Source organism: Ctenopharyngodon idella, chromosome 15 (genome assembly GCF_019924925.1).
Source record: "Ctenopharyngodon idella isolate HZGC_01 chromosome 15, HZGC01, whole genome shotgun sequence".
NCBI lineage: Eukaryota > Metazoa > Chordata > Actinopteri > Cypriniformes > Xenocyprididae > Ctenopharyngodon > Ctenopharyngodon idella.
In genome coordinates this window covers 33,412,856-33,436,211 of record NC_067234.1, presented here as the reverse complement: position 1 = coordinate 33,436,211, position 23,356 = coordinate 33,412,856, and the positions used below count along the sequence as shown (strand labels likewise).

At 35.9% G+C, this 23,356-nt stretch overlaps 1 protein-coding gene across 5 annotated transcripts in view; it reads right to left on the bottom strand.

The window, feature by feature from the left end:
• The window catches only part of actn4 (actinin, alpha 4), a 48,127-nt gene extending 24,808 nt beyond the window's left edge, over nt 1-23,319 (bottom strand). For 2 of the 5 annotated variants that reach the window (XM_051861188.1, XM_051861186.1), the window contains exon 1: nt 22,964-23,302. In XM_051861188.1, the coding sequence (XP_051717148.1) occupies nt 22,964-23,098 (135 nt within the window). In that variant the 5' untranslated portion in view covers nt 23,099-23,302. Of the gene's footprint in view, nt 1-22,963 lie in introns of all 5 variants that reach the window. The other 3 variants (XM_051861189.1, XM_051861191.1, XM_051861190.1) reach the window with 3 other exon arrangements.
• Between the last annotated feature and the right edge of the window lie 37 nt (nt 23,320-23,356).

Genomic DNA, 23,356 nt, shown 5'->3' with positions numbered 1-23,356 from the left:
ATCAACCGCTTCAACAGTTTATGGGAGAAGAGAGAAACGTGGCTAAGAGGGGTCAACAAACTGAGCACACTTCAAATTCCTGCGACATCCTCCCGAAGCAGTGGCGGACGAGCAGGAATTTGGCAAAAGGTCATTCTGTAACTAATAAGGCGACTAAAAGAGTCGACATCAGCAAGTCAGAGTGTATTTGATGGGAAATATATACAAACATCAGCGCTGCTGACGGTCGCTGTTGCTACAGATGAGAACTCCGATTAAAAAGTGAAGTGGGACAACATGATTCATCAAAATAAAGCAAAAATCATAAGTGTGATTATCAAATCGCAAAGGCTGCAATTTAAACAAACAAATACATGTATCATCAGAATTTTTGGCCAACAAAAAAGCGGAAGCTTAAATGCTTTGTAACTCTTTCCCCAATAGCGTTTTTGAAAAGTTGCCAGCCAGCGACAGCATTTTTGATCATTTTCACAAAAGTTTCATGGCCCCCCAGAATATTTTGTTGAATAAATATATCTGAATAGGGATGGGTATCAAGAACCGGCTCCATTTTAGAACCGGTTCCAAAGATTTTGTGTGATTTTACTGCATCAAGATGCGGTCCCAAAATATGTTTAACAGTTTGGCTGTCTGTCAGCATCTCTCTTTTTTAGTGAACTGTTTGTTCTGCATGTTTCAACGTCGGTGGCGTTCAGTAGCGCTGACTCACGTGTGCGAGCGGGACTCTCTCTCAAGGCTGCATTTCACTGAGGAAAGTGAGTCAGGTCGGATTAGACGGAGGCCTCACAGGGACACAAGAAATCCAGTCTGCCAACACGGTCATCCAACACTGAGCCAAAAATTCAGAAAAACAGAAGCACCTGTAGCTACTAGCTAACGCTTGTGCATCAGATAAAGACAGAAACAGGTAATTCTGTCACAAAGCAAGCGCCTGTTTATACCAACATTACCCAGACAGGCTTGAAATACACCTTAATGGGTTTCAGAGTGCTCGGAAACATCGACTGAATTAAATGAAGTGGTTTCTCATCTGCCACACGCCGATCAGAAACAGAAAAGAGAACCAGAAATACAGAAGAAAGCACACCTAAAATTAGTGATGCACCGAGATGAAGTTTTCATTTTGTGTCATTCAGTTAAATTTAATGTTTGGTGAGAATTTGTTCATACATTCTCTCTGGCACTGGCTCAAAGGTCAGCGTGTCAGCAGAGAGGAGGTCAGATCTTTCCTGCCAGGAGGAATCAGATTTCTTGTTTGGTAACAGGAGAAGGGAGATGGTGCAGAGACGGTGTGTCTCTGTTCTGACAGACTTAAGCTGTTATATTGTGTATTTTAGCACATCTAGAACGATGTATTGACCAATCAGCATCCCGGACCAGAATAATCTGCTTTAGAACAAAAAACATTACAAATTGCCATTATTAAAAGGGATGTATGATTCAAAATCTAAAATGTGTTTATGAATTAAAATGCAATTTTAAAACATTTCAGGTTTGCTGTGCTTGTTTGTAGGGCTGCATAATTTGGTCACACACACACAATTACAAAAAAAAATAATAATTTAAAAACAACAAAATAAGAAACATTACTAATTGATATATTTCACTGTAAAATAAAAAAGGCAAGATCATCTGTATAATTATAGTAATATTTTTGGCTGTCTTATTTTTTCTCATTTTGAAATGTTAAACAATCAAGCTTTTATTATTTTATCAGGAAGAGCTTCTTCTCTTTTGCTGACAACAGCCTAAACAGCATAAACGCTTCTCATTTACAAGTTTGGAAAGATGTTTTGCTCATGTTGTGTTTTCAAATGCATGTTAAAGCGACCCAAACTCAATAGAAGCTTGTTTTTGCCACTGAAAAAGGTTATTGCGACTTTTTATCTCACAATTCTGACTTTTTTCTTTCAATTGCAAATTTGCATCCCGCAATTCTGACTTTTCTTCTGGGAATTGCGAGATATAAACCCGCAATTGCAAGAAATAAAGTCAGAATTGTGATATATAAACTCGCAAAATTTTGCAAAAAAAGTCACAATTCTGACTTTTTTTCTGAGAATTGTGAGATATAAACTCAATTGCGAGAAAAAAGTCAGAATTGTTACTATTTCAAAATTTTGACATTTCTGAGAATTGCGATATATAAACTAACAATTGCAAGAAATAGTCAGAATTACGATTTTTTTATTTCAAAATTCTGACTTTCTGAGAAAGCGAGATATAAACTCGCAAAAAAACATCAGAACTGCGACTTTTTAATCTCACAATTCTGACTTTTTTCCTCACAATTGCGAATTTATATGAAACAAGCGTCCATACAAACCCAGAGCAGATGCAGAGATGAAGTTTACGCGGAGCCGCATTAACTGTGAACCGAACCGCTCTGAGAGGCAGAAAACATCAAATCATGAGCCGCTGCACGTGTAAATGAACACAGTGCCGCGCTTCACTCTGAAATTTGCAGTGCATATATTTATTCAATTAAATTGCAGCCTTCGCAATTTGATAATCACACTAAACCATAACATGATTTCAGCTTTATTTCACTTAATCGTGCAGCACTAGTACTGAACACACACACACACAAAAAAAAAAAAAAAGGCACGCAGGAAGTTCTGGGACAACCAGTGAATGCTCTAACTCACAAAAAAGCGGATTTCCCAATGTTAATGGCCATTCACTGGGGAACATGGAACATTTGTGGATCTTCATTCCGCACATTCCCCAGTGGAGAGCGAGCGACAGAAGCCCTCTGAACTCCCGCTAGAGAGAGAGAGAGAGATCGTCCAGCTCCTCACAGCCCACATGAGGATGGAATGTGTCTCTTCAGCATTACATAAACACTCTCTGTCTGTCCCTCTCTGGGCTAATATTTACTGTGGAATGCATTTGGTCGTCCGCCACGGAGGGTTCTGGGGGTCAAAACGCCGAGAGCTGCGAAACATCAACGGCTGCAGGACAGCGTCTGTGGAAATGAAGCATCTACACAACTAATCCCACTGGATCAATAGAGTTACTCTGGAGTTTTACATATTCTAAAAGGAATCAATGTTGCATTCTATTTCTCAATTTCACATTTAATTAAATGGCTGTTTCTTGGTAATTATTTGTGAAATTCAGTTAATTCAGTGTACCAGTATTTTACATTATTTCTGACTTAAACACAGATGGAACTAACTGTGTTTTTTTTTTTTTTTTTTTCCCCTTTCTCAATGAAATTTTGATCCGGTGTGGTGAAAAATTGAGTCCCCCCCCAAGAATCGAGTCTCCTTTAGGACCCCGAGTGATCCCATTGGTTCAACGGATTTTAATAGGTAGTATTTTTTGCGCCTGATTATAATTCCTGCAAAATCAAGTTATGATTTATATAGTTTCAAAAGCATTATGACCATTAATGTCTTTTAAATTACATGGTTCATGTACTAGTATATAACTGAAGCTATAGGTTGTGAAATCATGGATTTCTTACTGTTTTTTAGTTAGCTTATGTACTAGCATAGCATACCTCTACCCGATTAGCCTGCTAGCTTAGCTTATATTATATTAGGTATGTTTTTTCCTCCAATATAGTTATTACATAATATATTAATATATTAATACATAATGTATTAAAAATTTATAATAGTAATATTATATACTACACCACATAGCAATTATTGTGTAAAATTAATATTAACTTACTTTTACAGAACATAGTATGTTGCAACTATCCTTATAAAAAAAAAATTACATTTTTAGGCATGGTTGTGTTTCCAGTTTGTTTTATTATGCAACACACAGGCATTTATTTTATATTTCAAGCATGTTGTTTGTGCACTTAATGTAATAAACATTAGTGAAATAGTTTATAGTGAAATAGTTATAATTTGTCAAGACATCGTGATAACTTTTGATCAGGCATTACCACCTGGGTCCGATTTCTCATGACACCGGTTCAACTTGTCAGTTTGCGACTTATTTATAACATATGGTAAAAGTGAACGCTTGCCTAAACAAAAACCACTAATCAGGGCATTTTTAAGTTTTGCATAACTCTAATGTGGCGTGTCAAAGAACAAGGGGAGAAAGTGAGAGAGAGAAAGAGAGCGAGAATGAAGCCAAACATGTTGGTCCAGTCGGCCTGGTCTCCTGGTATTGTCACTCTTAACTGCCTCTTCCTGTGTCTCCTGTAATGTTCTCATGTCCTTATAAGGCAACGCACACTCAGTTCTGTGTGACGCAATAGGCCGAACGAAGCCCCGCCCCTCCCCCCCCCCACAATGCATTCACAAAAGCACACACACACACGCACCTGATCAAAGTCACCACACCTTTTCCCTTCTCGCACCAAAATGATCTCACTGCTTACAAAGGAGAGTGTGTTTTTCAAAGCTAATGTTCACAAGTACGCATTCTCATTTACGCTTGTTTGTCCTTCGGTTGCAGGAATGTGAAATATGAACCCCCCCCACCCCCCTCGCAGCGGGGATGCTTACAATGAGGCAGCATAAAACGAGACAGAACACAGGCACCAGAGAAACTGCTGCTCACGAACTTCTGCCCAACTTCCTGTTCCTGTGTGAGCGCAACGGACAGACAGACAGACAGACAAGTATGTGTAATATGGAAAGAAACGGTTGGACCATTCTGTCATTTCAGTAAAACCACAGACACAGACACACACACACACACACACACACACACACACACACACACACACAAAAAAAACCTTTCCCGTCAGTGAAGTGTTAACTTTTGCTACAAATAAATTAAAATTGTTAAGTGAAATAAAATAAACATGAACTGAAAAAAATAAATAAAACTAGTTTATTTAGTTTAATTACTAAAATTACAATTAAATACACTAAACAAAAATGACAAAACTACAGCAAAATGACTAAAACTTTAAATATTTTCTATTTTAATTCTAGTTAGACATGTTTAAGAAAAAACTAATAAAAAAAAAAGTCAAAACCACAACAAAATTGCTAAAACTAACTAAAATAAAATATTAAAAGAAATATTTATAAAAAAAACAACACAATTACTAAAACTAACTAAAATTCAAATGGAAAATATTTTGAAAAGACAAAAAAAAAAAAAAAAAAACCTCAAATTACAAATCCACAACAAAATTACTAAAACTAAAATTAAAACGGAAAAGAAAGAAATATTTATAAAAAAAACAACAACAAAATTACTAAAAAACTAAAATTTAAATGAAAGTTGAAAATATTTTAAAGACACTTTAAAAAAAAAAAAAAAAAAAAAAAAAACCTCAAAAACCAACACCAGAAAACCACAACAAAATTACAAAAAATTTAACTAAAATTAAAATGAAAAATATTTTTAAAGACATTTAAAAAAAACTAATAAAAATTACAAATCCACAACAAAATTACTAAAACTAAAATGGAAAATATTAAGAAACAGAAATATTATATATATATATATATATATATATATATATTAAAAAAACAACAAATTACTAAAACTTTAAAATTAAAATGGGAAACATTAAAAAAGTAGACATTTTAAAATAAATAATGGCAACACTTTACAATACGGTTCATTAGTTAAACATTAGGTAATGTATTAACTAACATGAACTAACCATGAGCAATACATTTGTTACTGTATTTACTAATCTTTGTTAATGTTAATAAAAATCCAGCTGTTCATTGTTTGTTCATGTTCTTCACAGTGCATTAATGTTAACAAATACAACTATTGATTTTAATAATGTATTAGTAAATGTTGAAATGAACATTAACAAAGATTAATAAATGCTGTAGAAGTGCAGTTCATTATTAGTTCATGTTAACTAATGTAGTTAACTAATGAACCTTATTGTAAAGTGTTACCGAAATAATAATAATAAAAATGACCTCAACAAAACTACAAAAATCACACACACAATAAACATTCCAGTGCAAACTGAGTCACGGTCCCACTCCTAAATCCGTCTGACACACACATACCGATGACGACCCATCAAGCCTACACTGACTGTGTTTAACTGATATAAAGGCCACACGGTCGCACACACAATGGCATTATCATCTTTCACAATAGGTGTGGCAAGACCTTTCAGTGCTATAAATTACTCAACAGTGTGCACTTATTGTCTCACGGTCTCACACACGCTCGCTCTAAATGAAGACATGAGTTTGTGGCGGAAGTAAACCGGAGTGAGTCCATCTTTCCTGTCAGTGAAGTGGCTTTGCCCACATCTGTTTCTACACACTTCAATCAGTTGTGTAAGAGTGTGTGTGTGCATGTGTGTGTGAGAGAGAGAGAGATGTGGTGGCATACCACAATCATATAAAAAAAACTATACCAAATGTCACGATGCCAAAATGTCAGGAGTTACTACAAATACCATACAATTTCACAAAATATTAACATGCTAGCACAAATAAATAAATAGATATAAATATTTTAATGTTTTTGAAAGATGTGTCTTCTGTTTCTGCAAATTCTGCGTTTATTTAATCAAAAATGCAGTAAAATCTGTAATATTGTGAATTTCTATGTGAATATATGTTAAAATGTTATTTTTTTCCCTGTGATTCAAAGCTGAATTTTCAGCATCATTACTCCAGTCTTCAGTGTCACATGATCCTTCAGAAATCATTCATATGATGATTTGCTGCTCAAGAAACATTTCTGATTATTATCAATGTTGAAAATGGTTGTGCTGCTTCATATGTTTTGTGGAAACTGTGATAAGTTTTATTTTTCAGAAATCTGATGAATAGAAAGTTCAGAAAAATGTTTATAAATTTATAAGTGTCTTTACTGTAACTTTTGATCAATTTAATGCATCCTTGTTGAATAAAATTATTCTTCAAGAAAAACTTAGTCACACTTTAGTTTAGGCTCTAATTCTCACTATTAACTACGACTTTTGCCTCAATAAACTCCTAATTACTGCTTATTAATAGTTAGTAAGGTTGTTAAGTTTAGGTATTGGGTAGGATTAAGGGATGTAGAATACAGTCATGCAGAATAAGGCATTAATATGTGCTTTATAAGTACTAAAATAAACAGCCAATATCCTAGTAATATACATGCTAAAGCAACTAGTTCATAGTGAGAATTGGACCCTAAACTAAACTGTTACCAAACTTACTAACCTCAAACTTTTGAAAGGTATTCTACTTTTTAGAAAAAGAAAATCTCATAGCCAAAGGACATTTATTATCAACTTGACACTAAATAACTGGTATTTGACATCTTTAGCCAAAGCGCACTCATCCCGACACTAACGACCTGAGACTGAGGTGTTATTTGTGTCATCCTTCCGAGACCTGCAAATCCGCTCTCATTGGCTCTTCACATGACATCACAGGCTCTTGGAGGGTCTGTTGTGGCCTGTCGAGAAACCACACACTTAAACGCCTGGGAACATCCGACCATGACCACTCCACAACTGTGCTTCCATGAAACCCAACTCCCAAGACGAAAAGATGTGCGTCGACAATCATGGATGAAACCGGCGTCTTTTCAACCGCCGAGACAAAGAATTACAGACCTCCATTTAGAGATACAGAATCACACAAGCTGGCTTAAAGGGATAGTTCACCCAAAAATAAAAATTCTGTAATCATTTACTCACCATCAAGTTGTATGAATTTCTTTCTTCTGTGGAACCAAACAGTTGCTGGTCCCTATTGACTTCCATAGTACAAAAGAATAATACTATGGAAGTCAATGGGGTCCATCAGCTGTTTGGTTACCAAAATTCATACAGGTTTAGAACAAATTGAGGGTGAGTAAATGACAGTTTTCATTTTTTGGTGAACTGTCCCTTTAAGGCCAGCATGGTGACATCACTACTCCACATACAACTAACAGCCAATGCATCTAAAAGAGCTCAACTGCACGATTGCACAATCTAATGCATTTCACACATCAAGATCGCACGTCGGCTATCCTAAACTGGTTTTGTGGTGGATTCAGTAGAAAGACAAAAAAAAAAAAAAACCCACAATGCTGATGATGCTATCAATAAGTGGAAACTGTGCTGTGGCTTCTCAAAACTCACAGGTCTTTGTCTAGCATCTCGAGTTGTGCGACTAAAATGTTCCAGCATTCAGTCACCAAAATCTAGTTACCATTAACATCAGGATCTACAGTGAATAAAATAAAGTCACCAGCAGTTGATTGAGAACTAACATCATGGGCAGACCTAGAAAGATTTGCAAAATCTGAAGAATGTATTTACTCATAGGGGTGTGCGATATCACGATTTTAGACCGTGAAAGATTAAAATGTCTCCACGATCTGCCTGTGAAGAGAGATTGTAGTATGTTCTGTTACACAGCGTGTGAGTACTGAAATAAGTTCTCTTTCGCATATTATTGTGCTTAAACTGTCAAAAACACACAAGGTTCACATAAACACAGTCATTTATATCTTAAATGAATGTAAAGAGTTCAAATGCATGTCAGTTTATTATAATAAGTATGTGTTGCTGTATATTGGATCCGTGCGTTCGGTCTTAAAGTGACAGTAGCCTAATAAACCTGTAAATCAAACAACAAAATACAAAAGAAAATCACTCGTATATTTAATTCATACAGTGAAGTCTATGTATTGTTTTAAATTTGTTTATTCAATTTCTTACTTGAATGGTACTGTTAAATACACCTACTGTAGCTGAATAAATTTAATTTTTGTATCTTGTCGTATATCGTATCGCTAACCTTTACTTTGGCCTAAATGGTCTGTAATTCTTTTTTCTTTTATATTTTATTACATTGTAAGGTTACATTTATAAAATAGGGAAATTACTTAGCTAATTACTAAATTACTAAAACATGCGCGAAAAATTATCATTAGTGTTTGAGGTTTAATATTTGCGGACAACTCATAGTTCATAGTGATTTGATTAAGTATACAGCCCTACTTTTGATTTATTCATCCAAATTTTGCCAAATTCCATGACATTTTTATGACAGTGCGCATTTTCCATAAATTCACAGAAAATAAAGTAGTATAAGTTAGGGATGCACAATATATCGGCCACCATATTGGTATCGGCCAATATATGTTCATTTTTAATGTTATCGTTATCGTCCCAACAAGAAAATTTGGCCGATATATCAAAGCGGATAATATCGGTGCATCCCTAGTATAAGTACAAAAAAAAATGTATAAATCACTAATTAATACCATGACATTAATTTATATAATAATATTTTTTTTTAAATCCACAACTTGATTAGAAATTGAATACATTTAAATTACTTTTTTCATTTAATTTTTTTTCCCCGTGACTCTGAAAACCCTGTTAATACATTTTTACTAATTTTAAATATGGTGATTCTTCATTTTTCCACTGACTCTAAAGGAAAATAAAGTCAGATATTTCCTCGGTTGTTCCTCTACAAAAAGTCATGAATTTAGCAACATCATCCGTTCACACCATGTCACGCTCATTGACCTGAAGCAGATGATAAGACTGCAGAAAACTGACAAGCTAAACCAGTCAGAGCAAGAGTTAATCGCACAAACCCCTAAACCTAACCTACCTAAAATAATTTCAGAGTTATACAAAGCACTGATGTTTAATAGCAAAGAAACTCCTCCTAGAACCACAAAAGATTAAGAGTTGACATTAATGCTATTACTAACACATTTCCCATGAGACTGTTGCTGTATATGGTCACATGTACCCTCAAACACACCAATACTCAGAGTTCACACCATTACAGGAAACAAAACCGAAACCACAACAACCACAACTTCTCCTACCACCACGAGCATGACAGAGAAACAACTAATGAGCCCTGAACCCATCTGTGACTTTAGTGTATCGGGTCAGTGCAGGTCAATCTGTGTCTTGTTTTGAAATTGTATGCACAAAGTTCCTCCCTCTTATTTTGCAACTGCTGGCTTTAAGATCTCAATGGGAAAAGAATGCACATCTGCAGCAGAAACCCCAGCCATATATGTGGGTTTCACATCAGTTCTGGTCCAGCACTGATGAACAAGGGAAAGTTTTCAGGTTTTCAAGTGTTTCACTGTGGGCTGCAGGGAGCATGACAACATCCAGCCTCAAACCAATCCATATGCCACGTTGCACGGGTCAAAGGTGAGGGTTTTATAGACTTCCTGAGCTAAATGGCCATATTTGTTTAAAACAGATGACAGAGTGCTTCTCTGTGCCTCAGAATAACTACTGCATGACTTTTCTTTCACATGCTGAAAACACCACATTCCACCTATATACACATCAATATATATGTGTGTTTTCAGCATATTTTCAAAAATAGTAAAAGGGTATCAGTCCAAAAATAAATAAATAAATAAATAAATAAATAAATAAAACTGAACCTAATTGTCACCTATTTTAGAATTCCATAACGAATCTGGGTTTCAGTCATTTCTGATTATTGTATAAACATTTTAAATAATTCATCTTTGATAGCGATTACACTCAAAAAAGCAATTTCTAATCAACTAAATCAAAAATTATATTAATAACAGCAACAATGAAAATTATTAATAATAATTATTCATTTAATTAATTCATACATATACAAATATATTTAAAATATAAAAATATCCATACACATTCACTATTAACCAATAATAATAATAATAATAATAATAATAATAATTAATATTTTGTGAAAAAAAATATAATTATTATTATTATTTATTAAAATATAAATATAAAATATATATTAACTTCTTTAAATTAATTATTTTTATATGATATTTTTATATTTTAAATATATTTGTAATTAAATATTTTAATTATTAATCATAATTATATATATAAAAATATTAACAACAATAATAATAATAATTATTATTATTATTATTATTATTCAACATATTTAATACAAATATCATCAAAATATTATAAAAATAATTAAAGAAAAAAAAATGGATCACATTCACAATTGTAACATTTCCAAATATTACCATGTTTTCTTCCACCCCGAGAACCCCGTCCCTACAAAACACATTTTCTTCTGATTTCCTCTCTGTTATCTGTTCAGCTATTAGTGGAGAACGCCATGACTTTATTTGATGTCTTTATAGCTTACTGGTCTATTACTGTGGCATCATCCACTTCAGTTTCACCTGCTCTTAATGTCACGTGAAAACAAAAATTCTGGTTGACCATTTTCAGGTCTCTTCCTGTCGTAAGAGGACAGGCCTTGACCAGAATAATCTGCAAAGTGGACCAGAAATTGCACCAATAGTCAAAAGTCTGGTTTTACAATACTAGTGAGGCACAATCACAATAGATTATGACGCCCTCTGGGCAACGGCCCACCCGTTAAACAGCCACACAGACAGGGTTTATTGGAGGTGTATTCATCTGAGTGTGTCTTTTATGATGGGTAACATTACTATAAACGTACCCCTTGCCCAACACTGTTTAAATGCCTGATAAAGATTTTACAGCAAGTGCTGAACACCCCCCAGGACCCACCCAACCAAACAAAGGGTGTGGAATTAAAGGATCAAAACATCTGTGATACAAAAACGTATAGTTGAGATGGTAAACTAGGTGAAGCCAGGCTCTAATCCTCTTAGAGGTCAGTCTTTTGTCTGAGCCGGCGCACTTAAGAGCTTTTAGTGCTGCAGAGGACATTATACACAAAGAGAACAGACAGTGAAAGTGTCCAACCCATCTTATCATGGTGTGCTAACAACAAAAAAAATGTACAAGAACATGCAGTAAATAAGATGATCGAACAGGACATGGAGAAGGTAGTAGCACAGCGAATCCCTACAAAATATGACCATTTTATATACAGATAAAACCAAGAACAATCCAAAACTGAGTGAATCTCATGAAAACCGGTTCAGGTCACATTTCAGCCTCCCCAAAAATTGCATAAAGAAAATGTAGCGAACTTTGTGACCATTACCATTTTTAACTTCATATGGGTATTTACGAGGTGTCACTTCATGCATTTTTACTGATCGAACAGCCAAGTGTTATGGTGTGTGCACACAAAAAGCGGATTTAATTATTCGCGCGAGTAGATTACATACAAAGACAATGCAAAGATGCAAATAGACAACAATTTGCAGCGCACGATGCGAATAGACGCAAAGAAAAATTTCAACTTGAGCGTAAAATATGCATGATGCGTTGTCGCGCAAGCCAATCAGCGAAGAGCTTATTGACACGTCCGACAAAACTTCTTATTCATACAGATACCGAACAAAAAAGGAGATAGCTTGGAGAAAAGTAAGCGAAGTTGGACTACCTGCTAAGTTATGAAAATATGCATCTGTTACTTGATTCCAGGTATGAGTTTTACATTACTATGAACTGGTTAGCACTGGCATTAGCCAAAGTTATTACAACCTAGCATTCCCGTTGTTGTTGATGTGCGTGAAGACACTCGTCATCGCACAATGCTGCATACAAGAATGCATGTAAGAAAAGATGCATGGAGTCGGGCGCTCTAACAAAGGGGGTTAAAATACTGCTGTCTCTACTAGTGTCAGTCCCTAGCGCTCCTCTTGGGATCAGGGGAGTGAGGTTTACATGTACAGCTCCTACTGCCCTACGCCAGTTACACTCACCCCCTCTAAGCCTCACTCCTATCCGGGTCATGGCACCAATTTAACCCCTCCTGTTTGAACCGCCCACTCTAAGTGGGACTCGAACCCAGTACTGCCGGCATGGGAGGCGGGCACTCTAACAAGGAGGCTAAAGACCACAGTCTCTAGTGTCAGTCAATAGAGCACCTCTTATTTTCTTTTATTTGTGTTAATGTTTATTTTATTTCAGGTAACTAAAATGATTATGGTTTTAGTTTTAATTTTAGATAACGATAATATCCGTGGGTCACAGATGTTTATCACAGATAATCACACAACTCCCCACTGACCAGATGACATCTAAATTCCCAAAGCATGACTGTCTGATTCAGCAGCAGGTTGGTGAAGTTACGATGCTCACAGTCAGTGACAGGGAAAGAATGTCTCTGATTTCCGACAAATGTGCACTGGACAATGTGGATTGGATCAGTTCCTGATGTTTCCACTTCCACAGATTCTCGAGGGAATGCTGTGTGTGCTGAACACCAACTCTAACAACACCCGTTTACAGCTACTTTACATCACAGATGTGTAATTGCTGGCACAGCCTTTCTGAGTCGACCAGCAAAGACATTATAATTCATTTACGTATGAACATCACTAAGATAACGAGGATATAAAACAGGAAGTAGACTTTATTAGTTGTCATGCATCTGAGCTAGAGCAGAGTTCCCACACTTTTTGACAAATGAATTCTCATGACTTGATTACTGGTAAAGTAATGATTTTAAAATCATTTCTTTGACCCTACCAACCCTTGGAATTAATAGTTTTAAAACCTACAGTTGTCGTCTACAAATGTCCTGCAATTTGAGTCTCAATGTTTTGTAAGGAATCAAGCTCCCTGAGGATGAAGACAGTGTTGTTTCCCTTGTTAACTAACAACTCTCTATAGAAACATAACACATTCTGTAGAAATTTCCATTAGTTCTTCATGCCTGGAAACCAATGGTTTTTAATAAATTTTTTCTTTAACTTTCCAAGTGATCAATACAAGGAACTAGAGAACTAGAATTTCATCTCACGTACAATAATAAAAATAAATCAAAATGTTACAATTCTGATAATACAAGACCTGTGAAAAGTTGTTTCTGAGAGAAGAGCCGTTCCTTGAAGTTAATATCTCAAAATTAAGCAGAAAAAAAATAGTACCTGTATTTAGTGTACTGGGAAATGGTTATTCTGTTTACATTAAATAGCATGTCTGTGATCATAAAACATGTAGTCATTCAACATTTCAACAGATCTGATCTGATTCTAGCATCTCTAAGGCTCCTGTTATGATCTAAAAAAATATTTCCAAGAGCAAACACTATCACTACTGAAAGTATTTCTCCGGCTGGGCGTGATTGAAGTAGGTCAGGTGATGCAACACCCTCTGTGACCTCATAATGCCTTTATGAGGTCAACTGCCTTTATCTTAGTCCACTCCCACTCAGTGTTTTCACTGGGACACACCTGAACCTGGTCCAAACACCCACTAGAACAATCCTAAATTGGATTACTGCACAGTAACCATAGCGCTTTAGTTTACGCTTCAATTTTCCCAGCATGCTCTGACTCACGGTCAAGCTTTTCATTCAATGATTTAGTGGTCAAAGCTCCATTCTGGGAAAAGACACACTCAAGTCTGGGCTCTACCATCATTGTACACTACTTAGTGCCAGATATCAACACCTGCATCAGTCGTCCACTAGTTCTGACATCAAGACTTTCTGCCCATGACATTGACTTTCCATGATATGGAAAACACAGACGGAATAGTGGAATCCAGCCATAAAAATGGAATTTACTGTATTGTTACGGAATTTGGCAAATTTTGGATTAATAGATCAAAAGTAGGGCTGTGCACTTAATCAAATCACGATATAGACTAGTGTCTATAAATATTATACTGCTAATAGGCTACTTAAATATGAAGTCTGAATGTTCTGCGTGAATGAATGAGGTGAATGGAACAAATACACAGAAACTCAAAAGGACTTCATGACAGCATCAAAATAAAAGTTCATTTCAACTTGAAGAAATTTGAAGAAAAATTCATTTCAACTTGAAGAACACACAGAATTTGGGAAAAATAAAATGGAATTTGAGGGGGAAAAAAGATCCCAAATTTATTAATTTTTTTTTTGGTTAAATTTTCAATAAATTAGACATGCTTTTTGATTACTAACATTTAATTTATCCATTAAATCAAAGTCCAGAGAAGAAAAAAACTGAATCCAGAAAAAAAAAACTCATACAGTCATACATTAGTCTAGCTGATGAAATCGGTTTTATTTTTCACCAAATTCTGTGTTTTTCATTTTATGGTTTAATAATCATCAAAAAGCATGTCTAATCAATTGAATTCATAAAACATTAATTTAATAATTAATTACATTTTTAACCATAATAGTGCCCTATGAATTTTTTTTTTTTTTTCAGAAATTCTGTGAAATCTACTTTAATTTTTCTAAATTCTGTGTTTTATGATTTAATACGATCATCAAAAACAGTGGTAATCAAATTAATACATAACTTCAATTTAAAGGTTTACTTTTTGAATTGAAACATGGATGAAAAATTGTGATGTAATATTCCTTAAAAATATTTCAATACATTTTATTATAAATACTGTACTTCTACTTTGAGAAGTAAATTCTACTGTGTAATAGTAATATACTTGTCATAATTTTAAAGCAAACCTTAATTTTGGCGGGTTGTAGTGAGGACCTTTGAGTCATGGCAACTCGGAGAGGACATATTGACCTTTCAGAAAAATGCCATCGCCAATCATTAGATTAATTTCAGCTCAGCTCCTCATATGAGTTATAGTGCATGGAAAAACACTTCAGGAAAACAACACATGGGCAGTGGGATTTGATTACACACTTCTTTGTTATCAACATGCATTTGGAAGTATAAACAATGAAGTATTCTAACAAATAATTAGAGCAGACACATGCACTTTGGCTTAATTTAAACAGGAACTCACACGTATAGGAGGTGAAGCTGATGCTCACACACATTTCTGAGCTGCACATCTCGTTAGCTGACAAACAGGGTGTGAAACGCTTATAGGGACAAAAATAAGTTAACTGCCTTCAGTGATGCTCGAGAATAAACCGCAGCAGAGAAACTGACACACTATAAAATGCATGTGAAATATCAGAACTGACAAATAGAGTTACTACAACATTTAAAGTCAAAGACACTGAGGTGGATATCAAGTATTCTGCATTTCCTTCATGCACCGAATCTCAAGTCTACAGGATTCTTGAAAAAATAACTGCTGTAGTTTTGCAATCAGCTTCACTGATGCAACATTTGAAAAAGGTGTTTGTTTTTTTGTTTGTTTTTTTACAGAGAAAAACCTCAGCGAACACACCTGCTGTAATCTACAACCCTGCTTCACTAAATATTACATCTGTTCCAAAGCCTAGTGAGCTGCCTTACTGTATACTGCCTACATAGACAACTTTATTTTAAGGAATCTTAACTGAAACTGAACAGCATTTACACTAAGTAACTGATTTGAAACGCTCTACGCAGGCAGCAAAACATAATTGCTCTTCAAAACTATACAAACAGTTTAATATTAAGCTTACTACTAAGCTAACAATGCAATAGTCTAATAAGCCTAAAGTACACAGGATGCACAAATTGAGCGCTGCAGGGATGATGTATATTTGTAGGCCAAAAGCTGTTATTTGTCTTGAAAAAGGCGTTCACTAATAAGTGTCTAAATGGGATTACAGAGGTTGTCGGGGACGTTAAACACCATCACACCGAACAGGTAAACTCATCTACTCACTAGACGCTTTCACAGCCTCGTTGTGTTTATAATCGCGCTCTAGAAAACTATTCTAACTCAGGGAAAATGTTTTTAAACAGACTGAAAGAGTTGAAGTAATGTTGAAGTCATGTGACTGTGGTGTAGTGCGTTTTGACTTCTGATGATTGTATCTATGCTTTAAAATTCATAAAAGTTGTGTTCACTTACCATGATGAACAAAATGTGTAAGAATCAAACTTCTGTTCATCACAGAGTTTATTTTCTGCAATAATCCAAAAGCCAATGGAAAAATCCTATAGGGTTTTTAATCGAGGGATGCACGATATATCGGCCAATATGTGTATATTTAATGTTTTCGTTATCGGCCCAATAAGAAAATTTGGCCGATATATTAAAGCCGATAAATAATGACTTATTTCCTTCAGGTGTGCACTGTTTACCATGATGGTTTTGAATTGCTTGAAATATGATTGGAGTCACTTCAAAAATAAAATACTGTTAAGTTCAATATGTACAGCACAAGTCTGTCATACAGGCTAAATAAAATTATAATGAGAATATTATAATTGTGTGCTTTGGACATGGCTTTTAATGGTGAGACTTTTGTTTTTGTTATCAGACTCTCAAAAATTATATAAAAATTTAGATTTAGGTTTATAAGCCAATATATCAGTTATCGGCTTTCAAATATGAAGAATTATCGGTATCGGCCAAAATTTTCAAATCGGTTGAACCAGGGTGATGTGAAATTGCATCAAAAATACGTCATCACTGCAATACTCAATGTTGGGTAAAATAGTTCATTTCTAACTAAATAGATGATTTTCTGTTTTTAATGCAACTACAATTGGCATTTTCAACTCAAACTCTATCCTGGATTAATTTTTCACCAAGTTTATCACAATGCATATTGGGAAACCCTTCAGAACTGATAAAAACCCCACTCTTAAAAAAACACAATCAATGAGTCCACTCAAACTGAGCATCTAAACACACTGACTCAAACTCATTGACCGGACACGACAGCGTCCCTAAGGCAAGGCTACTACTACAATATTTGGCACACCAAATATAACAATATAAAGAGGTGAATTTGTTTGTTTATTAAATTTTTTACGCCATGTTAGCATCATGGCTATTTACAAGGCAAACACAAAGGTCAATATCATAATCCTATGAAGAGGTGAAACTGACCATAAATAAATCACTGGCCGTCTCTTCCTTGAATCCTGTGGATCTAATATATCTATAATTAAACACACGTCTTACCTATGAAACGTGTGAAAACGTGTTCAATATAATTGAGACTTCTGTTTACACATTAACTCCAACCCTCCCACCATCTACCTTTAAAATGAATCATGAAGACTGGCCACCCTGCACCATGAATGAATAAATGATCAAATTACTTCCTTGAAGTGACCATCGTTTGGATCCCATAATGCATTGCAATGAGTAAAGTGAAAAATATCAATATAAGATGTTGATAAATGTTGATTATAATTATTATTTCATGCGATACTAAAATGTAGCAACAAAAATGTTTACTCCAACTACAAATGGACTATTGTACCCAGTTTGTGTGTGTGCTATGTATTTTCACAATTATTAGACTACCTAATTGTTAACTTAGTTACATGACAATGCAAAACACTAAATCAATGTGGGTCAAAGTCTATTGTCGAAACACTACACTTAAAAAAAAAAAAAAAAGTCTAGGATTTACTTTGAAACAATTTTTACTGAGAAATTGCTAGTAAATAATTACAAAGAAATGGCACACAACACGTTGAATTAATTAAATGTGAAAATTTGAAGTTTAGAAAAACTGAAAGAGTATTTTCTTGTAAAACGTATTTTCTTGTAAAACGTACTCCAATAATCAAACTTTGAGAAGCAATTTAGTGTATTTGTATGACACTTATTTGAATGAGTTGCAACCTTTGTAGAGCGCTCCAAAATCAGTCACTTATAAAGGTTATCTTTTTGTAGAGTGTTCCAAAAATAGTCACTTATGAGGTTACCTTTCAGTTAACATGCGCCTGAGAAGTTAACTGTCTATTTAGATAGTAGACACCACGGCAACTGACTAGGGTTTGGAACGGAGCCAATGTGTTGAACTTTTAAGAATGAATCCCACTGTTTTATAGAGGAACGAGGCCTCTGGATCAGCTTGAGTCTAGTTTAGTCTGCAGTCTAGTTGATGTTCATTCGAGAAGCATGTGATTCGATTACACTTGCTGCTGCAGCTCTGTAACACTTTACACAGACATAATGATACACAAAGATAGAGAGAGAGACCTTTATACAGAGCTAAACTCGCTACCAAATCCTCAGCACTCTTCAAACAACACCCTTCCATTCAAGTCTTCATGACTCAAGGGTTTTTATTTGGCCTACCTACGTTATTGGTTTTCTGGAATCCTTATTTTGTTACCCCTAACGGTGCTATAAAGCAATAAGCCACTCGAGGCTGTGCATTACAGTGAATTTATTACATGTAAGAGGTCTAAATCCTATACCCTAAAGTCCTTAAAGGGATAGTTCACCCAAAAACAGTCTCGAGTGGCTTATTATTTGATTCCAACATCAATGTAATAAAAGACAACAATGTTGAAAGAGTAAAAAAAAAATATTCTTACATCAAGTAATAAGCCCATTTACTGTTGGCAAGCAACATGACAACTTGGTGGTAGATTCGAATGCGGTTCATTCAATCAGAATTTAGAGTCATCTGTTTATAATATACAACAGACATCTCTGCTCATCACAAACATCTGGTAGTGTTTGATGGGGGTACGGGAATAGAAAAGGCTACTGGAGATTGTTTAAAGGGGACGTACAGTATTATGCCCCTTTTCACAAGATGTAAGTCTCTGGTGTCCCCAGAATGTGTCTGTCAAGTTTCAGCTCAAAATACCCCAAAGATCATTTATTGTAGCTTGCCAAATTTGCCCCTATTTGGGTGTGAGCAAAAACACGCCGTTTTTGTGTGTGTCCCTTTAAATGCAAATGAGCTACCCGGGAAGATGCTCATTGTAGTCCCTACCAGCCATTTGTTGTAGTCCTTAAAAAGCGATTTCTGTAAAAGAAAATATTTCCCTTTGCATTGAACTTTGAGCGTCGTAACTTTGCAGATGTTGTTTATGCTCAAACAGCAACATTACACACTAACTAAAGTTAAAAAAGTGAATAATCAAGGACCCCTTTAATCTAGATAACATTTGCAATGTCACACTAGTAAGTCTGAGAATACTCCAAAACAACCTGTTTTTGCTGCACAAATTGTGTTGACGTCTCTCTTATCAAACACTGCTGGATTTATACGTGCTTATCTACACAACAAGAACAAAGCCAGTTCAATCACTGCATCTTATATGAATTCATATCTGCCCAAACAAGCTGTTCAGTGGAGACAAACACTTCAATGACCTTTTAGACAATTTGGGTGGAGCAGAGAGGCAAGTCTTAGCTGGTCACAGGGCGTTTGGCATTTGTTGGGGAGTAGCCTAATTTCAAGTCTGTCACGGATAAGGGGATGACTTCGGGATAATTCCACACGCCTTGTTTCGGTCAAGCGGAATAGGCAACGGCGCATGGAGACTGTAATGAAACTCAGTGTGGGGTTTTATAAAGGATGCTTTGGTTTGGTAATCACAAGTGAACTTCAGTCTGTGTGTAATATCCATCCACATAAACACGCAATAAGAAATTCCAGAGCGAAGACGTCATTTTACGACCAATGATGAATCAAGATTGAAGTGACATTCACTAAACGTCCAGTGCAGAAACATGCAGACTGCTTACAGAGAATCATATTGTTCTTAAAAGGAGAAGTGTGCACTTTTTGCACAAAAAAGGCACTGCAAATATTTGTTTGGGCATATGCATTTAGGCCATGTGTCCACTAAAGCGTTTTTTCCAGCGGCTAGCATACTTTTCCAATTGTTTTCAATGGGAGCGCTGCATTTTTTAAACGCTAGGAGCGTAACGAGGCACTGAACGTCTATTTCACATTGAAGCTCTCTGCGTTTTTACCAGTCGCCAAGAGTTGAAGAACGCTCAACTTTGGGTAAAACGCAGCGCTCATCACTGTCACTTTGTACCCAGTCGTCCAATCACAGTGGAGGAGGGGCGGGACCAATACAACACCAACAAACCGCCCCATTCTGCTTGTACAACGTCAACAGACGACAACAACAAGCATAATAACGGAACAAAATAATTTAAAACAAGAGCCAGAGCAAATACTTTACATTGTATCGACATTTTTATATAGGAACAGTACAGAAACAAACTATCTGTGAAATGAGATACAAGTAACATTTCCTCAGATATTCAATTTGTATCATAGCAAACCATTTTCAGCTGGCTAAAAACGCTTTGGTGGACACACGGCCTGGTGGGATCTGATTGTCTAACCGATAACAGATAAGCGGAGTGTGAATCGGATGATTTCCCGCATGATCGGCCCGGATCAGTGACCGGCCAGTCAGTCTCACATGAGTGGCTTACTGCGCTTAAACGGTCAAATACGTACAAAATTATGTCAAAATGCCCGTCTTGGCAAATATTCAGATACACAGTCAGTTTTGGAATGTTAAATAGTTGAGAAATAGAATGCATGTTGTGTAACAGTATACTGGGTCCGTATATAAACTCTTACAGTGACAGCAGCCTAATAAACCTGCTGTCTGTCATGTTAATCAAAGAACAAAAGGCAAAGAAAATCACTTTCTGCTCTTGACTGAATACGTTTTATAACTTTAATTGTAAGCATTTTAAATTTTTACAACGAAGACTATCCAGTGTTATTTTACATTTGATTACTTTTAATTTCTGTAGATTTCTTACCTTAATAAAAACTCTTTATTCTATTGCATTTATCTGTGCTGTTGTTTGCAATTTGTTTATTTGTTCTTATTTTATTACCGACTTTTTACTTGTGGTTTTTTTTTTAATGAAAATACAACTTTGCGTTGAAGAAAAGTAGATTTGTTTGTATATGCTGTCAATTACAGTTCTTAGAAAGAAAATCGGAATCGGCAAAAATGGGTATCGCAATCAGCGCATCGCTAATAAAAATATATTTAGCCGTTTAAGATTTTAAAACAATATGAAAATTTAGACACTGGGAAGGGACGGTCAAGTTAAATTGCAAAACAAATTACATTGCGAGATACAGTCTTACATGCACTGTTCTTTTGTATCCTGCACATTTTGGCAATAGTAGTAAATTAACTGGGTGTTTATGCATACTGTGCATATTATGCATACTATATACTACTAGTAAGAGCAGTATGGTAGAATGCAATACCAAAAAAGTAAGTTAGAGCAACCCCATCCTCCATCCTCCAACTACAAACTTGCTCTCTAAAACTCCGCCTTCCAAAAATATGTCAACCAACCAGATTGCTCCAAGGAAGTGTGACTAGCAAAAAAAAAAAAAAAAGGAAAAAAAGTGTTTTTTGCTCTTTACACTCTAGTACTGTCAAACAGACAGATGTGACACCTATTTCACTGATATCTGACAGGTTGTAGGGATATTTTATGCATGATATATAGCAATAGACATTGGCAATTTGGTGCAGTGTTTAAATTCATCTTATTCACGGTAGTCAAATATATTGGACAGCCACTCTGTTTTCTAGATATCATTGAAATTTGGCCTCACAAGTGTAACAAAACAAGTACAAAAAGGGGGAGGGGCTCTCAAGAATTCAGTCAATCTCCTCCTCCACTCGAATTTCTCAAATAAATGCCCCATTTATGGGTCCGTCACACCTCTGGGGTCTGAAGGCCAGTGACTGTGTCTATATATATGTGATATATTTCTGTGTGTGTTAGCTTAAGGGGCTCCGGTGGGTTAATAATTGATTATTTTTTGCAATCAAACTTTGACCTTCCTTTCTCAAACTCTCTCTAAAAATCTGAAATCCTGTCTGTCACACACAAATCAGTCAAGCCTGTCTTTGCCCCAAAAGACACACACCCAAAAACGTCATTCAACCCCTGAGCATTCCTTAATATTCCTCACAATAATTTATGAGCAGAAAACACTAGAACACACACTATCAATCTGATTTTACATAGAAAAAAAAAAAAAGAGTGAACTAAAAAAGAAAACATGCCACTTATGTTAATTTTTTGTCTTTTTAGCTTATCTATCCTCTCCAGAACAGCAGATAAACTCCAGAAACATCATTTCAGCAGCTATTTTAAGCTCCTGTGCTGTGATATCTACAGCTACTGCCATTTTAACTCCGGATGTCTGGCTGTAACTAGGAATCTAAATGTCGCTTTGAGAAAGAACAGAGCGGGGGAAAAAGCAGCAGTAGCGACTGAAACTCGCTCTAGTAAAACAGGTTCAGCCGTTACAATGTATCACTCACACACGCGCGCGCACACACGACTGGAACATTGTAACACCGTAACATTCGAAACCCGCGAAACATTGTAACATTCGAAGCGCGCCGCTGTTCTAAAGCCGTCTAGTGATAATAAGACACATTATGCGTGACTAAAACGTGTTATACGCACAAATATCTGGTCCTGTGCTCAAAATACAGGCCCCTGCGGCGGCCCCTGAGCTTTCCCGAAGCCGTCAGAACCTCTTACCTTCCTCTGCTGTTTCTCCCAGGCCGGGTCCAGCAATAGGTCCCGGTCCCAGTCGTTCTCCTGCTCCATGTATGTCTGCTGCTGCCCGCCGGACGAAAAATGTGTTTGATTATTGGCAGCGTGATAATCTACCATGTCAAACAACCTGAGGACACCTTACTGATTCTTCCTAGCCGAAAACGAGAAGAAATCAGACTGCAGTTGTCGCTCTCGAAGCCTTTGTAGCTCGGTATGAAGTATCCGCTGCGTGGACTGACAGTATCCCCGCCGAAAGTGCGTTCCTCCACCCTTCTGACAAAAAATGGAGTAGAACAGACGCGCCGCTCCCACTGAGGAGGAGATAGTAGGCCCGGGAAACTCATGAATATTTAAAAGACGGTTTACTTATTCAGA